This window comes from Heptranchias perlo, chromosome 13, assembly GCF_035084215.1.
Source record: "Heptranchias perlo isolate sHepPer1 chromosome 13, sHepPer1.hap1, whole genome shotgun sequence".
NCBI classification, from domain to species: Eukaryota; Metazoa; Chordata; class Chondrichthyes; order Hexanchiformes; family Hexanchidae; genus Heptranchias; species Heptranchias perlo.
In genome coordinates this window covers 21257851-21271706 of record NC_090337.1, presented here as the reverse complement: position 1 = coordinate 21271706, position 13856 = coordinate 21257851, and the positions used below count along the sequence as shown (strand labels likewise).

Here is a 13856-nt window from a genome sequence, read left to right as displayed (position 1 = left end):
GCTAGGTAAGACTCCAGCCACTGGGGAGTTTTCCCCCTGATTCCCATTGACTTCAATTTAACTGGGGCTCCTTGATGTCACACTCGGTCAAATGCTGCATTGATGTCAAGGGCAGTCACTCACCTCTGGAATTCAGCTCCTTTATCCACGTTTGGACCACGGATCAAAGGTTGGGTAAACATGAAGCTATTTTTGTCTACATTTATTTTTCTTGTGTAACATTCAAATGAAAGGTCCATATCCAAAACATCAACTTGTCTGTTCTTCCCACAGGTGCTGCCTGTGTTCGAGTATTTTCTGTCATATTGTAAAATAATAAATGTGGATTCTGAAATACACCTTCTGGTAGAAAAAAATACTAAAATCAAGAACTGCAAAGCAAACCAGGAAAGGGAATTGTGCATAACAGAAAGTGTCCAAAACAAAACATCCAGGTACATTTCTCATTGTGTTCATGAGTTTGTTTGGAAACCCAGAGTTGTTTATGACTAGAAAGGAAAAGGAGCAGATGGGCTTCCATGTGGGGAAAAAAAGGGCGAGTGGGAAATAAGAAAAAAACAGCAGTAAACCTGTCCAAGCGTAGGGCAAGGTGAATAAGCTACAAAATTGCAGGTGAGGAAAAAAAGGATTAATCTGTCAGCCCCACCCGTTACATACTTCATACTTGGGATTAGAGATTTAGATTTTTTACAAGTGTATTGAATTGCAATTAAATTGACTTTTACAGACATCAGTAAAATGGGCAAGATGATTTCAAAAATATTATTTTCTATTTCCAGGGTTTAAAGTAATGCTAGAAAACTGTATTTAGGAAAGAAAGAGAAGGCGGTTGCTATTTTCTTATCTTTCAGCAGTACAAGTGTATGTTAGTGTGTTCTTCTAAAGCTATCCTAATTTGGGCTGGCATTCCTGTTCAGTTTATTTTTAGGGCAAGAAAAAATATATCAGCAGGATGCCTCAACTAACTTTGGACTAAATATTCTTTCATCCATATTTTCAAGTCTATTTACATGTACATTTCTTTCAAACTTCAGACATTCTTTTCTTCTTCCTCACAGTCCTGAAAGCCATACATCAGTTCGGCAGGCAACTCTCTCCTTGGACTCTCAATACTGGCATTAAAAAGACTAAATGATGCTCTCTCTTCTCTACAGTTTATAATAATATGTGGGTTACATGGAATATGACTTCACAACAGTGAATTTTTTAAACACATGGAAAAGTAGGAAAAGCTGGCCAACGACGTCAGAATAGCTGAAGCTCAAAAATAACCCTGACAGGGTAACCCAATCTTTGAGCTGGGGGCCAGATAGTCATGTTAAAATCACTGGGTAGGCCACATGGTTTTGTAGAAATGTGAGCTCTGATACATAGAATATTCAAACATCACCATGTGCAAAATTCAAAGCTTCATACATTAAAAAACACCCTTCACAATGCAAGACCCCTTACATGAAAAAGCAGCACCATGCACAGACAAAAATTGAGATCTCCCATACACACAAAAAGCCAGATCCCAAAACATAAAAACCTCTGCACAAAAATCCCAAATAAGAAATTCAAGCATCCCCTCTTCCACCATTCTCACCTCCAGCTTTCTCTTGCCCAGCCTCACCCTGATACTTATCTTCCCTACTCCTGAAGCTTATAAAACGAGGAAGATTCAGCCTTGGCTATCTAAACCACTTGGGCTGGAAGACTAATGGGTAAAAAAAAATTCTGCTCCCTGATTGGTCTAAATTCACCAATCCTGTTCTAGTCCCAGGAAACTTAAAGAACTGTAACAGCCATTTATCCAACCTGTGCTTTTTCCCCTCATACTAAGTACACAAAGCCAATTTCAACTATTGTTAGTCTCCGCTCCTAGTGAAACTAACTGTAGTTGAAACCAAATTTCTGCATCTAATTTGGCCAGCTCCTGGCCTCGTTGGACAGGGCTGCACTATTAAATGAGGTTAAATTGAAAGAACAGCTGTGTATGGGCTTGTCATAACTTAGGCTGCAGGTATGTCCAACATTTGATCTCTGGACTAATAATCCAGAGAACATGAGTTCAAATCTCACCATGGCAGTTTGAGAATTTGAATTCATTTTTTTTTTAAATCTGGAAATAAAAAGCTGGTATCAATAAAAGTGACCAGGAAGCTGATGGATTGTCATCAAAACCCAACTGGCTCACTGATGTCCTTCAGGGAAGGAAATCTGCCGTCAATACCCAGTCTGGCCTATATTATTTTGACCTTTTAGAATTACCACTGCATATTTCTTCATATTATAACCACGTGTATTTATATTGTACCTTTAACATAGAAAAACATCAAGACACTTCTGTGTCCTATGTTCCTGGCCGGGGTTGACCTGTTGGACTCCTTGCCCTCAGTCTTCTGTTGATCCGGATCATTCGTCAAATAGCTGTTTGGTGGGCTTCCAAAGTCACCCTTAGTTACATTACTCCTGCTGAGTCTCTACAACCTTATGCTGGTGAGGGGTTCCTCCTTTTATGCCACTTTTGGGGGTGGTGTCAAGGGCTATTACTGACAGGTGTTTGACCCTATGGAAATCTTGCCAAAAGGTGGGGTGGCCAATTGGGTGTTGAGCATCTTTCAGGAGAAAAGGAAAATGAGTCAGCCTACTCTTTCTCTTTTCTTTGATGGACAGAGGGTGATGGAGTAGCACCCCCCTAATACCATACCCTTTGGATTGACCAATTACCAGTTACCATTATTCCCATGGGACTGGCCCCTTATCTCATCCTGTAGTATTCCTCTTAAGGCCACCGTTGGCAACTTCTCGGTCTATTATCTGATGCTCCTGTCTGGGTCTCAGGCTTGAAGCGCTAAGACTCCATTGTCTCATATGGACAGTTATCTTGTGAGCATGTCTGCATAGCTATGGTTATAGTGTATGTGCTAGCAACTGTCATACTTTTATTAGTTTTAATAAAGGATCTTGAAGGGTTTTTGCAATGCTTGATAGATTTTAAGTTGTGTGGTTAATAAGTATACACCTATTTAGTATTAGAGAAATATGTTCATAAGCATAGCAAAAGGTATATGACCCAAATATATGTGGTACAATGAGTCAAAGTACAAATGTGATTATGGCAATACATAGGTTAACATCAGATATATGTGATTAATACTAAAGGTGAACTGCCCAAACTACATTTGATACAGATTTCACAGGTGATGGAATAATCTTACACTTCCTTAGATAAGGAGACCAAAACTGCACAGTACTTCAGGTGATGTCTCACCAAAGCCATGTGCAATTGTAGTAAGACTTTCTTACTCTTGTACTCCAACCCCCTTGCAATAAAGGCCAACATGCCATTTGCCTTCCTAATTGCTTGCTGTACCTGTATACTAACTTTATTTCTTGTACAAGGACATCCAGATTTCTGAACATTTAATAGTTTCTCACCATTTAAGATATTCTGCTTTTCTATTGTTCCTACCAAAGTGAATAATCTCACATTTCCAGACATTATACTCCATCTGCCACCTTCTTGCCTACTCACTTAACCTGTCGATATTCCTTTGCAGACTTTGTTTCCTCCTCACCTTCCTTTGTATCAACAAACTTGGATACATCACACTCTGTCCCTTCTTCTAAGTCATTAATATAGATTATAAATAGCTGAGACCTACTCCTGTTCCTAACCAAATCGTAAACCTGTTCACAAACTGGTTGAGGCTTTCATTCCTCATGAAGAAGGGAAATCTTTTCATCATGTTTCAGCGGGCTTGCGATCAGTGACACTCAGATTGCACTAAGAAAAAAATCACTACATCAGGTTTATTTATGTATTACTACTGAGACTAGACATTGGAAAAACTTTTCATTTTGAATATCTCCTCAGGAAGGTGCACCATTCCCAGAGGCACTGCAATACTGGGTCAATGCGTGTAGTGGATGGAGCAAGCCCCTATTCCATCTTTGTTCCAAAAATCAATATATGGTCCCCAGATAGAGGATGTATCAGATATTAAACTAATAAGATTTTTTGTTACAAATTTTATGAACAAACTATTTTTGAAACAGTAGTTACCCACACATTTCAAATGTAGACAGATTATACAACTTGCAAGATACAGACAATTGTAAACAATTTTACAATACCAAGTTATAGTCCAGCAATTTTATTTTAAATTCACAAGCTTTCGGAGGCTTCCTCCTTCGTCAGGTGAACGATGTGACATCGTTCACCTGAGGAAGGAGGAAGCCTCCGAAAGCTTGTGAATTTAAAATAAAATTGCTGGACTATAACTTGGTGTTGTAAAATTGTTTACAATTGTCAACCCCAGTCCATCACCGGCATCTCCACATCAAGATACAGACAGTTCAAATATGATTCAAACAATAGTTATACATCGTACATGAGAATGAGGGTCAATGACACCCTCTTGTAGTGATCTTGCAGATGTGGACAGGTCTAATCACAAAACGGTACAGCAACTTGTCGGTGCATTCTCAGTAAGATTTGTACACGGAAGTGATCTCATTCTCTCGGAACTGTCTGGGTGTACGCGGAGGGGAAAGGCTAAGCGAGTGAGTAGGACCGACCAAGCTACCGACTTCCCAGCGGGGCTGACAGCACATACTGATCGCAGGCAACAGACGGAGCGATCATATGAGCTCTGGTTATTAGAGTGGAGCAAGGGGAGGGGGTAAAATGTCGCAGTTCTCATACGTGCAGAAGGCTCTTATGGTGTTGTTTTCATTCCTGCTGACCATCAGTTTGGGCTTGTGGCTCCCTGAGATTCTGAGTTCATTTGTTAAACTGTTTGGTTTCACGGATGACACGGTGACTCTCAGTATCGTGCTGGTGTACCTGGTGTTTGTCTTGTGTTTGGCGACGCCCGTCCTGCCCCGCGGCTCGGTGAAGGTACGTTTAACCGCATTAAACTCTTAACGTCTCACATTACTAATTACTGCCGGGATTTACCAACCAATGCAGGCCACGCTTCTCTTTCTGGTATTGTATCGAATCATTCTTTTCACTATGTTTATAGCGTTTGAGTTTTCCTCAACATGACATTTGGAAATAGCCAGGTATCTAAAGTGAAGTGCCCATAATGGTAACATTCAGTGTAAAGTACACCGTAATGACTTGTAGATTTTTTTTAAAAAGGAGTCATTAAATCAATTGTAACTTCTGGCCGTACTTTGCATCATACCCAACATTTAAGAATATTGATGATTGTTATGGTTATTGATCGCAAGTTGAATACAGATGAACAGGGCAATTTTGGCTTAAGTTTATCCATCCAAAAATTGCCATCTCCAGCTCACTTCATCACACCGTCTAACTGAATCCTGAATGACTCATGTTTTCTTTATCGCTACTACTTTTCCTGGAAGTCTTGATTACTTTGTGTAAACAACCAGTTTAAAATCTGTGACCCTTGCCCTACTACCTTTTTAAAAAAAAGTGATCATGGGATGTGGGCGTCGCTGGCAAGGCCAGTATTTATTGCCCATCCCTATTTGCCCGAGAAGGTGGTGGTGAGCTGCTGCAGTCCGTGTGGTGAAGATTCTCCCACAGTGCTGTTAGGTAGGGAGTTCCAGGATTTTGATCCAGTGACAATGAAGGAATGGCGATATATTTCCAAGTCAGGATGGTGTGAGACTTGGAGGGGGAACATGCAGGTGGTGTTGTTCCCATGTGCCTGCTGCTCTTGTCCTTCTAGGTGGTAGAGGTTGCGGGTTTGGGAGTTGCTGCAGTGCATCTTGTAGATGGTACACACTGCAGCCACGTGCGCCGGTGAAGGGAGAGAATGTTTAGGGTGGTGGATGGGGTGCCAATCAAGCGGGCTGCTTTGTCCTGGATGGTGTCGAGCTTCTTGTGTTGGAACTGCACTCATCCAGGCAAGTGGAGAGTATTCCATCACACTTGTGCCTTGTAGATTGTGGAAAGGCTTTGGGGAGTCATTCACCACAGAATACCCAGCCTCTGACCTGCTCTTGCAGCCACAGTATTTATGTGGCTGGTCTAGTTAAGTTTCTGGTCATTGGTGACCCCCAGGATGTTAATAGGGAAATTAGGCAATGGTAATGCTGTTGAATGTCAAGGCGAGGTGGTTAGACTCTTGTTGGAGATGGTCATTGCCTGGCATGAATTTACTTGCCACTTATCTACCATTCAATATCAAAGATAAATACAAATGGGGGAGAACATTTAACACACCTTGTTCATCTTTCCAAAGAAATCTACTTGTCCCTTTATATATTTCTATTCTCTTCTTTGGCTCCCCCAGGTCAAAAAGCTAAATTTCTCTAATTGGCCCTCACAGCTCAGACTACTGATGCCAGGTATCAGCCTTGTTCTGCTACATAGAAATACATACATAGAAGTTATAAAATGGAAACAGGCCATTCAGCTCATGTCAGTTTTTACACTCCCACATCCTTTCAACCCCTTTTCCAATCTAATCATGAATGTTGACAATTGTTATGCCTCAACCACTAACCATGGCAGTGAATTCCACAGCACACAAAGAAGTTTCTCCTCGCTTCATTTAATCTTTTATTCATAGCCCCTCATTATTGACTGCTCAATTAAGTCTCTGGCCTCCCATTATTTCATAATTTTAAACATTTCAATTATATCATCCTGTAATTTGCACTGTTTGAAAAGACCAAATCTTCCAATTCTTTATTCATATATGTATTTCCTTATACTAGGCAGCATCCTAGTGAATCTGCATTGTATCCTCACTGTGTGGCACCCAGTACTCCAGCTGAGGTCTTAAGGTTTTATGTAGGGCCATCATTATATTTTGGCTTTTATATTCTACCTCGATAAAACCTAGAATTCTATTGGATTTTTAAAAATTAAATAGCATTATCAACCTGAGATGCTATCTTTAATGTTCTGAGCCTAACCCTGTACCCCCTGCTCTTCCACAGCACAGCCTACTTCCATTCAGTATAATTACTGCTGTTATTTCTTTTACCAATATGCATCGCCTCACACTGACATTGAATTCTATCTGCCATCTTAGCAATATCCTTTTGCAGTTCCCTTTGGTCTTCTAAAGAATTAACAAAATCTCCTACTTTGGTATCATCCTCAAATTTTCTACATCAATCCCTCTAGACCTATATCTAAAATCATTGAACAGTGAACAGAAGTTGCCCCTGAACCCCATGGGATGCCACAACCCACTTCCAACTATTCTGAAAAACTGCCCTTAACTCCTTCTGTTTTTTCCCTTCTAACCAAATTTTGATCCAGTTTGCTATCCTCCGAATTCCCATATCCCTTAATCTTCTCTAGTGTTCTCCTGTGCAGTATATTGTCAAAGGCTTTTCTAAATTATACATACACTACATCCATCTCATTTCCCCCATCTACCTCAATTCTAGGTTTGTCAAGCAGTGGTCCCTTTTGAAATCCATTCTGGCTACTTCTAATTATTTGTTAGAATCAGATAGCCAGTGAAGGATTGAATACTTTTAGTTGCTTATAAATGTTATTTGCTGAAATTCACATTACACCCAATACAAACCCACATGCTCTGTCAAGCCTACTCCCTTATATAAGGGAGCTAGATTTCAATTGTTCAAGCACCTGAACCTAATCATCCATCAATTGATGCAATTCATTTATATAGAATTAACAGATTCCTCTTTAAATTTAAAAAATCTTGTACTCAACAAAATATTACATTGTGGTCCAACCCTTCTCCAGGATCCCCATAAGCCTTGGTACACTTAACTTCTTTGTAAAACAATCCAATAGTTGATGGCTTGAATCTACCTATTTAAATTTTGGAGATTTCCTTTCTCTCCACCATTTGTTTCAAACCAGCAAGATCAATCCATAGATGATTTCTCACGTACATTTTTTGTAGAGTGTACATTATCCCACAATGACCAATTGTCTACATAACATTCTATGGGTATGTTATTGTCAGTGCTCCCATTGTACCGGAAGTCACTATTTGCCAAATAGAATCCCATAGCCACTGCATCTATGAGAGCCAGTGTTTCAGCAGCTAGAATACTTTTAACAACCTTTTCTATTTTCTTAGCTTCAAGCTAAAAAAGACAACATTTCCCATTTTCACCCATAAGAAACAGTACTAAACCAGCTGCACTAGAATACCCATCAGGAAGATTACCATGTGAAGCATTGCGAAAGATAACCAGCTTCATTTTCTTTCGGTCACCTAAGGATGGGAACTTAAGTATGCATTTATCGATATTTAATTTCTGTAACTTTTTTTGCCCTTAAAACATTCTCTATTATGGGGTGTTTCATTGAAGTACTTAACCCCAACACATCAAAACTAGCATCTGGTCTAGTCAGTGCAAAACCAGTTCAACTGAACAATCAAACTTCATAATCTCTGTCTATTCTTTAGATGGTAGTCATGATGTGGAGATGCCGGTGATGGACTGGGGTTGACAATTGTAAACAATTTTACAACACCAAGTTATAGTCCAGCAATTTTATTTTAAATTCACAAGCTTTCGGAGACTTCCTCCTTCCTCAGGTAAATGTTCAGGATCTCCTTGAAGCCTACGCATTTATACATATAGAACAATACATGGTGTTTACAGACTGCCCCTGCAACTGCCCGTTGCCAAGGCAATCACCGTGTTCAGACAGAGAGGTGTCACCTGCAGAACCCCCGAATACACATTCAACAAAAAAACAAACAGGGAAAAAAAACAGAGAAGAAAAACAGAGAGAGGCAGAAACATCCGGAAGGCAGAGAGAGCCAGCAAATGACCCATTATATTAAAAACAGATAACATTTGTTCGCTGGTGGGGTAACGTGTAGCGTGACATGAACCCAAGATCCCGGTTGAGGCCGTCCTCATGGGTGCGGAACTTGGCTATCAATTTCTGCTCGACGATTTTGCGTTGTCGTGTGTCTCGAAGGCCGCCTTGGAGTACGCTTACCCGAAGGTCGGTGGATGAATGTCCATGACTGCTGAAGTGTTCCCCGACTGGGAGGGAACCCTCCTGTTTGGCGATTGTTGCGCGGTGTCCGTTCATCCGTTGTCGCAGCGTCTGCATGGTCTCGCCAATGTACCATGCTCTGGGGCATCCTTTCCTGCAACGTATGAGGTAGACAACGTTGGCCGAGTTCTACGCCATGTTCTCCGCAGCCTTCAACATGTCATCAATGAGGACAAACACCTCGCTATGGCCATCCCCACACCTCCACTACTCGCCTTTAAACAGCCACCCAACCTCAAACAGACCATCGTTCGCAGCAAATTACCTAGCTTTCAAGAGAACAGCGTCCACGACGCCACACAACCCTGCCACGGTAACCTCTGCAAGACATGCCAGATCATCGACACAGATACCACCATCACACGAGAGGACACCACCCACCAGGTGCATGGTTCATACTCCTGTGACTCGGCCAACGTTGTCTACCTCATACGTTGCAGGAAAGGATGCCCCAGAGCATGGTACATTGGCGAGACCATGCAGACGCTGCGACAACGGATGAACGGACACCGCGCAACAATCGCCAAACAGGAGGGTTCCCTCCCAGTCGGGGAACACTTCAGCAGTCATGGACATTCATCCACCGACCTTCGGGTAAGCGTACTCCAAGGCGGCCTTCGAGACACACGACAACGCAAAATCGTCGAGCAGAAATTGATAGCCAAGTTCCGCACCCATGAGGACGGCCTCAACCGGGATCTTGGGTTCATGTCACGCTACACGTTACCCCACCAGCGAACAAATGTTATCTGTTTTTAATATAATGGGTCATTTGCTGGCTCTCTCTGCCTTCCGGATGTTTCTGCCTCTCTCTGTTTTTCTTCTCTGTTTTTTTTCCCTGTTTGTTTTTTTGTTGAATGTATATTCGGGGGTTCTGCAGGTGACACCTCTCTGTCTGAACACGGTGATTGCCTTGGCAACGGGCAGTTGCAGGGGCAGTCTGTAAACACCATGTATTGTTCTATATGTATAAATGCGTAGGCTTCAAGGAGATCCTGAACATTTACCTGAGGAAGGAGGAAGTCTCCGAAAGCTTGTGAATTTAAAATAAAATTGCTGGACTATAACTTGGTGTTGTAAAATTGTTTACAATTATTCTTTAGATATATCGGGCGCTAAATTGGGCCTTATAGCGCCCGTTATTTCGGCGCTACACGGCCTTTCCGATATCCAAGATGGCGTCTTGGATGCGAATGCACGTTTCCTGCGTTACGTGCGCCAGACGCCATCTTGGTATGGGAGTTAGCGCAGGCACAGATAACGAACACTGGAATCATGTAAAGTAGGGAGAAAATGGCTGCAGTGTGCAACGCTGATTTAAAGTGATAAGTCCCAAAACGCTCAACTCAACGCATGGTCTTAACCCCGACCATCTGAACGTGTCTTAGAGTGCCTGGAGGACTCCCCCACTGGCGCTAATTAAAGGGACCATGCAGGATTTACAGGTTAATGGCTGGATTATTGCCTCTGGCTGCCGAGACATTTGTAACTGTTTTTGGAGGTCTCCTTGACTTCAATACTAGGACGCGGGGACAAAGCCGAACATTTCGAGCCAGGACGTGCAGGAGTGAAGTTAGGAAATGCTTCTACACGCAAAGGGTGGGAAACATTTGGAACGCTCTTCTGCAGACGGGCAGTTGATGCTAGCTCACTTGTGAAAGTTAAATCTGAGATTGATAGATTTCTGTGAACCAAGGGTATTAAGGTGATATGGGCTAATATGGAGTTAGGTCACAGGTCCACCCTGATCTCACTGAATGGTGGAACAGGCTTGAGGGGCTAAATACCACTGCCACTTGCTGTCTCTTGATATGCGCCACCTTCTCCTGCAAGAAAGTGGGACGTGTAAGGGAGCACGGAGTAGCAGCTATCAACGGAGTCTGGTTTCGACAGCGTCTATAATTGGGAATTTGGTGAGTGAGGTGATTCGATGCAGTAAGTGGCGAGGTGCATTTGATTAGTCAGAGGAGAGGAGAGGAGAGGAGTGTACCGAGAGCAGGTCACAGCAACAACAAAACAAAACTGCAGTGTGACGTCACAGGTAAGGCAGGTAGGTGGTTGGTGGTGAGTATCTCTTCTGTTTTCTTCTTCCTTAGGACTGTGAGCTAAGTAACTTATAGCATAAAACTAAATTTAAAAAAAACTAAACTTAATTTAATAAATTAATGAAGGCCAGTACTTGGTTCAACCTAAAAATAATTTGATTGGCATTGTAGTAATCAATTAAATAAATAAAATAGTTATGACAGGGCAGGAGATGTGTTGCAGCTGCAATATGAGGGAGCTACTGGACAGTTTTGTCCAGGGCGACTACATCTGCGGTAAGTGTCTGCAGCTCGAGGAACTTTGGCTCCGAGTTGAGGAGCTGGAGTCTGAGCTGCAGACATTGCGATGCATCGGGGAGGGAGAAAGTTACCTGGACACTTTGATCCAGGAGGCAGTCATGCCCCTCAGACTAAATACTGTAGAATTGGCACGTAGTCAGAGACAGGAAGGTGTGACTGCGAGTGAGGCAGGTACGGGATCCAGGAGGTAGCACTGCAGGAGCCTCAGCCTCTGCACTTGTCCAATCGATACAAGTTTCTTGCAGCCCTTGTGGACGAGTGCAGGGACTGCAGGGAGGATGAGCAAACTGGCCATGGCACCATGGTTCAGGGGGCCATTCAAATGGGGGGAGTAAAAAGGAATGTGGTTGTAGTAGGCAACAGTATAGTTAGAGGGATAGATACTGTTCTCTGCAGCCAAGAGCGAGAGTCCCGAAGGCTGTGTTGCCTACCCGGTGCCAGGGTTAAGGACATCTCCTCAGGGCTGGAGAGAAACTTGGAGTGGGAGGGGGAGGATCGAGTTGTCATAGTCCACGTAGGTACTAACGACATAGGTAGGACTAAGAAAGAGGTTCTGCTGAGGGAGTTTGAGCAACTAGGGACTAAATTAAAAAGCAGAACCACAAAGATGATAATCTCTGGATTATCCCCTGAGCCACGAACAAATTGGCACAGGGTAAATCAGATCAGAGAGATGAATGCGTGGCTCAATGATTGGTGTGGGAGAAGTGGGTTTCGATTCATGGGGCACTGGCACCAGTACTCGGGAAAGAGGGAGCTGTTCCGTTGGGATGGGCTTCACCTGAACCATGCTGGGACCAGTGTTCTGCCAAACCAAATAACTAGGGCGGTAGAGAAGGCTTTAAACTAAATAGAGGGGGGGAAGGCTCAGGTGGGGTGAAGTTTAGATTGATAAAGAGAAAAGACAAGGAAGTAGGACAGGAAAGTGATGGGGGTAATGATAAACAGTGTGTCAGGAAGGGACAGAGCGTACAAACATAAGAATGCACTAGCAAATGGGGCCGGGGTAGGAAAGAATGGTAAAAAGACTAATTTAAAGGTTCCTTATCTGAATGCGCGCAGTATTCGTAAGATAGATGAATTGGCGGCACAAATAGAAACAAATGGGTATGATATCGTGGCCATTACAGAGACGTGGTTGCAAGGTGACCAAGGTTGGGAGCTAAATATTCAGGGTTGTTTAACATTTTGGAAGGATAGGAAAAAAGGTAAAGGTGGTGGGGTAGCTCTGTTAAGGATGAAATTGGTATAATAGTGAGAAATGATCTTGGTTCAGAAGATCAAGATGTCGAATCAATTTGGGTGGAGGTAAGAAATAGCAAGGGAAAGAAATTGCTGGTGGGAGTCGTATATAGGTCCCCGAACAGTAGCTACACTGTAGGGCAAAATATAAATCAGGAAATAAGGGGGTTTGTAAAAAAGATAATGCAATAATCATGGGTGATTTTAACTTTCACATAGATTGGACAAATCAAATTGGCAAAAATAGCCCTGAGGAGGAGTTTATAGAGTGTATTAGGGAGTGTTTCTTCGACCAATATGTCAGGGAACAGGCCATTTTGGATCTGGTAATGGGTAACGAAACATGATTAATTAATGATCTCAAAGTAAAGGATCCCTTGGGAAGCAGTGATCATAACATGATGAATTTCACATCCAGTTTGAGAGCGAGGATCTTGGGTCTGAAACTACTGTATTAAACTTAAATAAGGGCAATTATAAAGGAATGAGGGCGGAATTGGCTAAAGATGACTGGGTAAACAGATTAAATGGTATGATGGTGGATAAGCAGTGGCAAACATTTAAAAAGATATTTTATGACTCGCAACAAAAATATATCCCTGTGAGGAGGAAAGACTCCACAAAAAGGGTGAACCAACCATGGCTAACTAAGGAAGTAAAGGATGGTATCAGGTTAAAAGAAAAAGCATACAACATGGCAAAGGTTACTGATGAGCCCAACGATTGGGAAAACTTTAAAAAACAGCAAAGGGTGACCAAAAGAATAATAAAGAGGGAGAAAATAAATTATGAGAGTAAACTAGCAAGAAATATAAAAACTGACAGTAAAAGCTTCTACAAGTATATAAAAAGAAAGAGGGTAGCTAAAGTAAACATTGGTCCCTTAGAGGATGAGACTGGGGAAATAATAATGGAAAACAAGGAAATGGCAGAGGAATTGAACAGATATTTTGTATCTGTCTTCACAGTAGAAGACACTAATAACATACCAATAATAGTAGAAAATCCAGGGGCAAAGGGGAGGGAGGAACTAAAAACAATCACTATCACTAGAGAAAAAGTACTTGGTAAACTAATGGGACTAAAGGCTGACAAGTCCCCTGGACCTGATGACTTGCATCCGAGGGTCTTAAAGGAAGTGGCTACAGAGATAGTGGATGCATTGGTTGTAATCTTCCAGAATTCACTAGATTCTGGAAAGGTCCCAGCGGATTGGAAAACCGCAAACGTAACACCCCTATTCAAGAAGGGAGTGAGACAGAAAGCAGGTAACGATAGACCAGTTAGCCTAA

General features: G+C 42.2%; 1 protein-coding gene and 1 pseudogene across 1 annotated transcript in view; one reads left to right on the top strand and one right to left on the bottom strand.

The window, feature by feature from the left end:
* Positions 1-3861: 3861 nt before the first annotated feature.
* LOC137331762 (U2 spliceosomal RNA) lies at positions 3862-4033 on the bottom strand (annotated as a pseudogene).
* Positions 4034-4504: 471 nt separating this feature from the next.
* Positions 4505-13856, top strand: part of bdh1 (3-hydroxybutyrate dehydrogenase, type 1) — a 51670-nt gene continuing 42318 nt past the window's right edge. Inside the window, exon 1 of the mRNA XM_067995118.1 lies at positions 4505-4888. Coding sequence (XP_067851219.1) covers positions 4676-4888 — 213 coding nt within the window. The 5' untranslated portion in view covers positions 4505-4675. The remainder of the gene's footprint in view (positions 4889-13856) is intronic.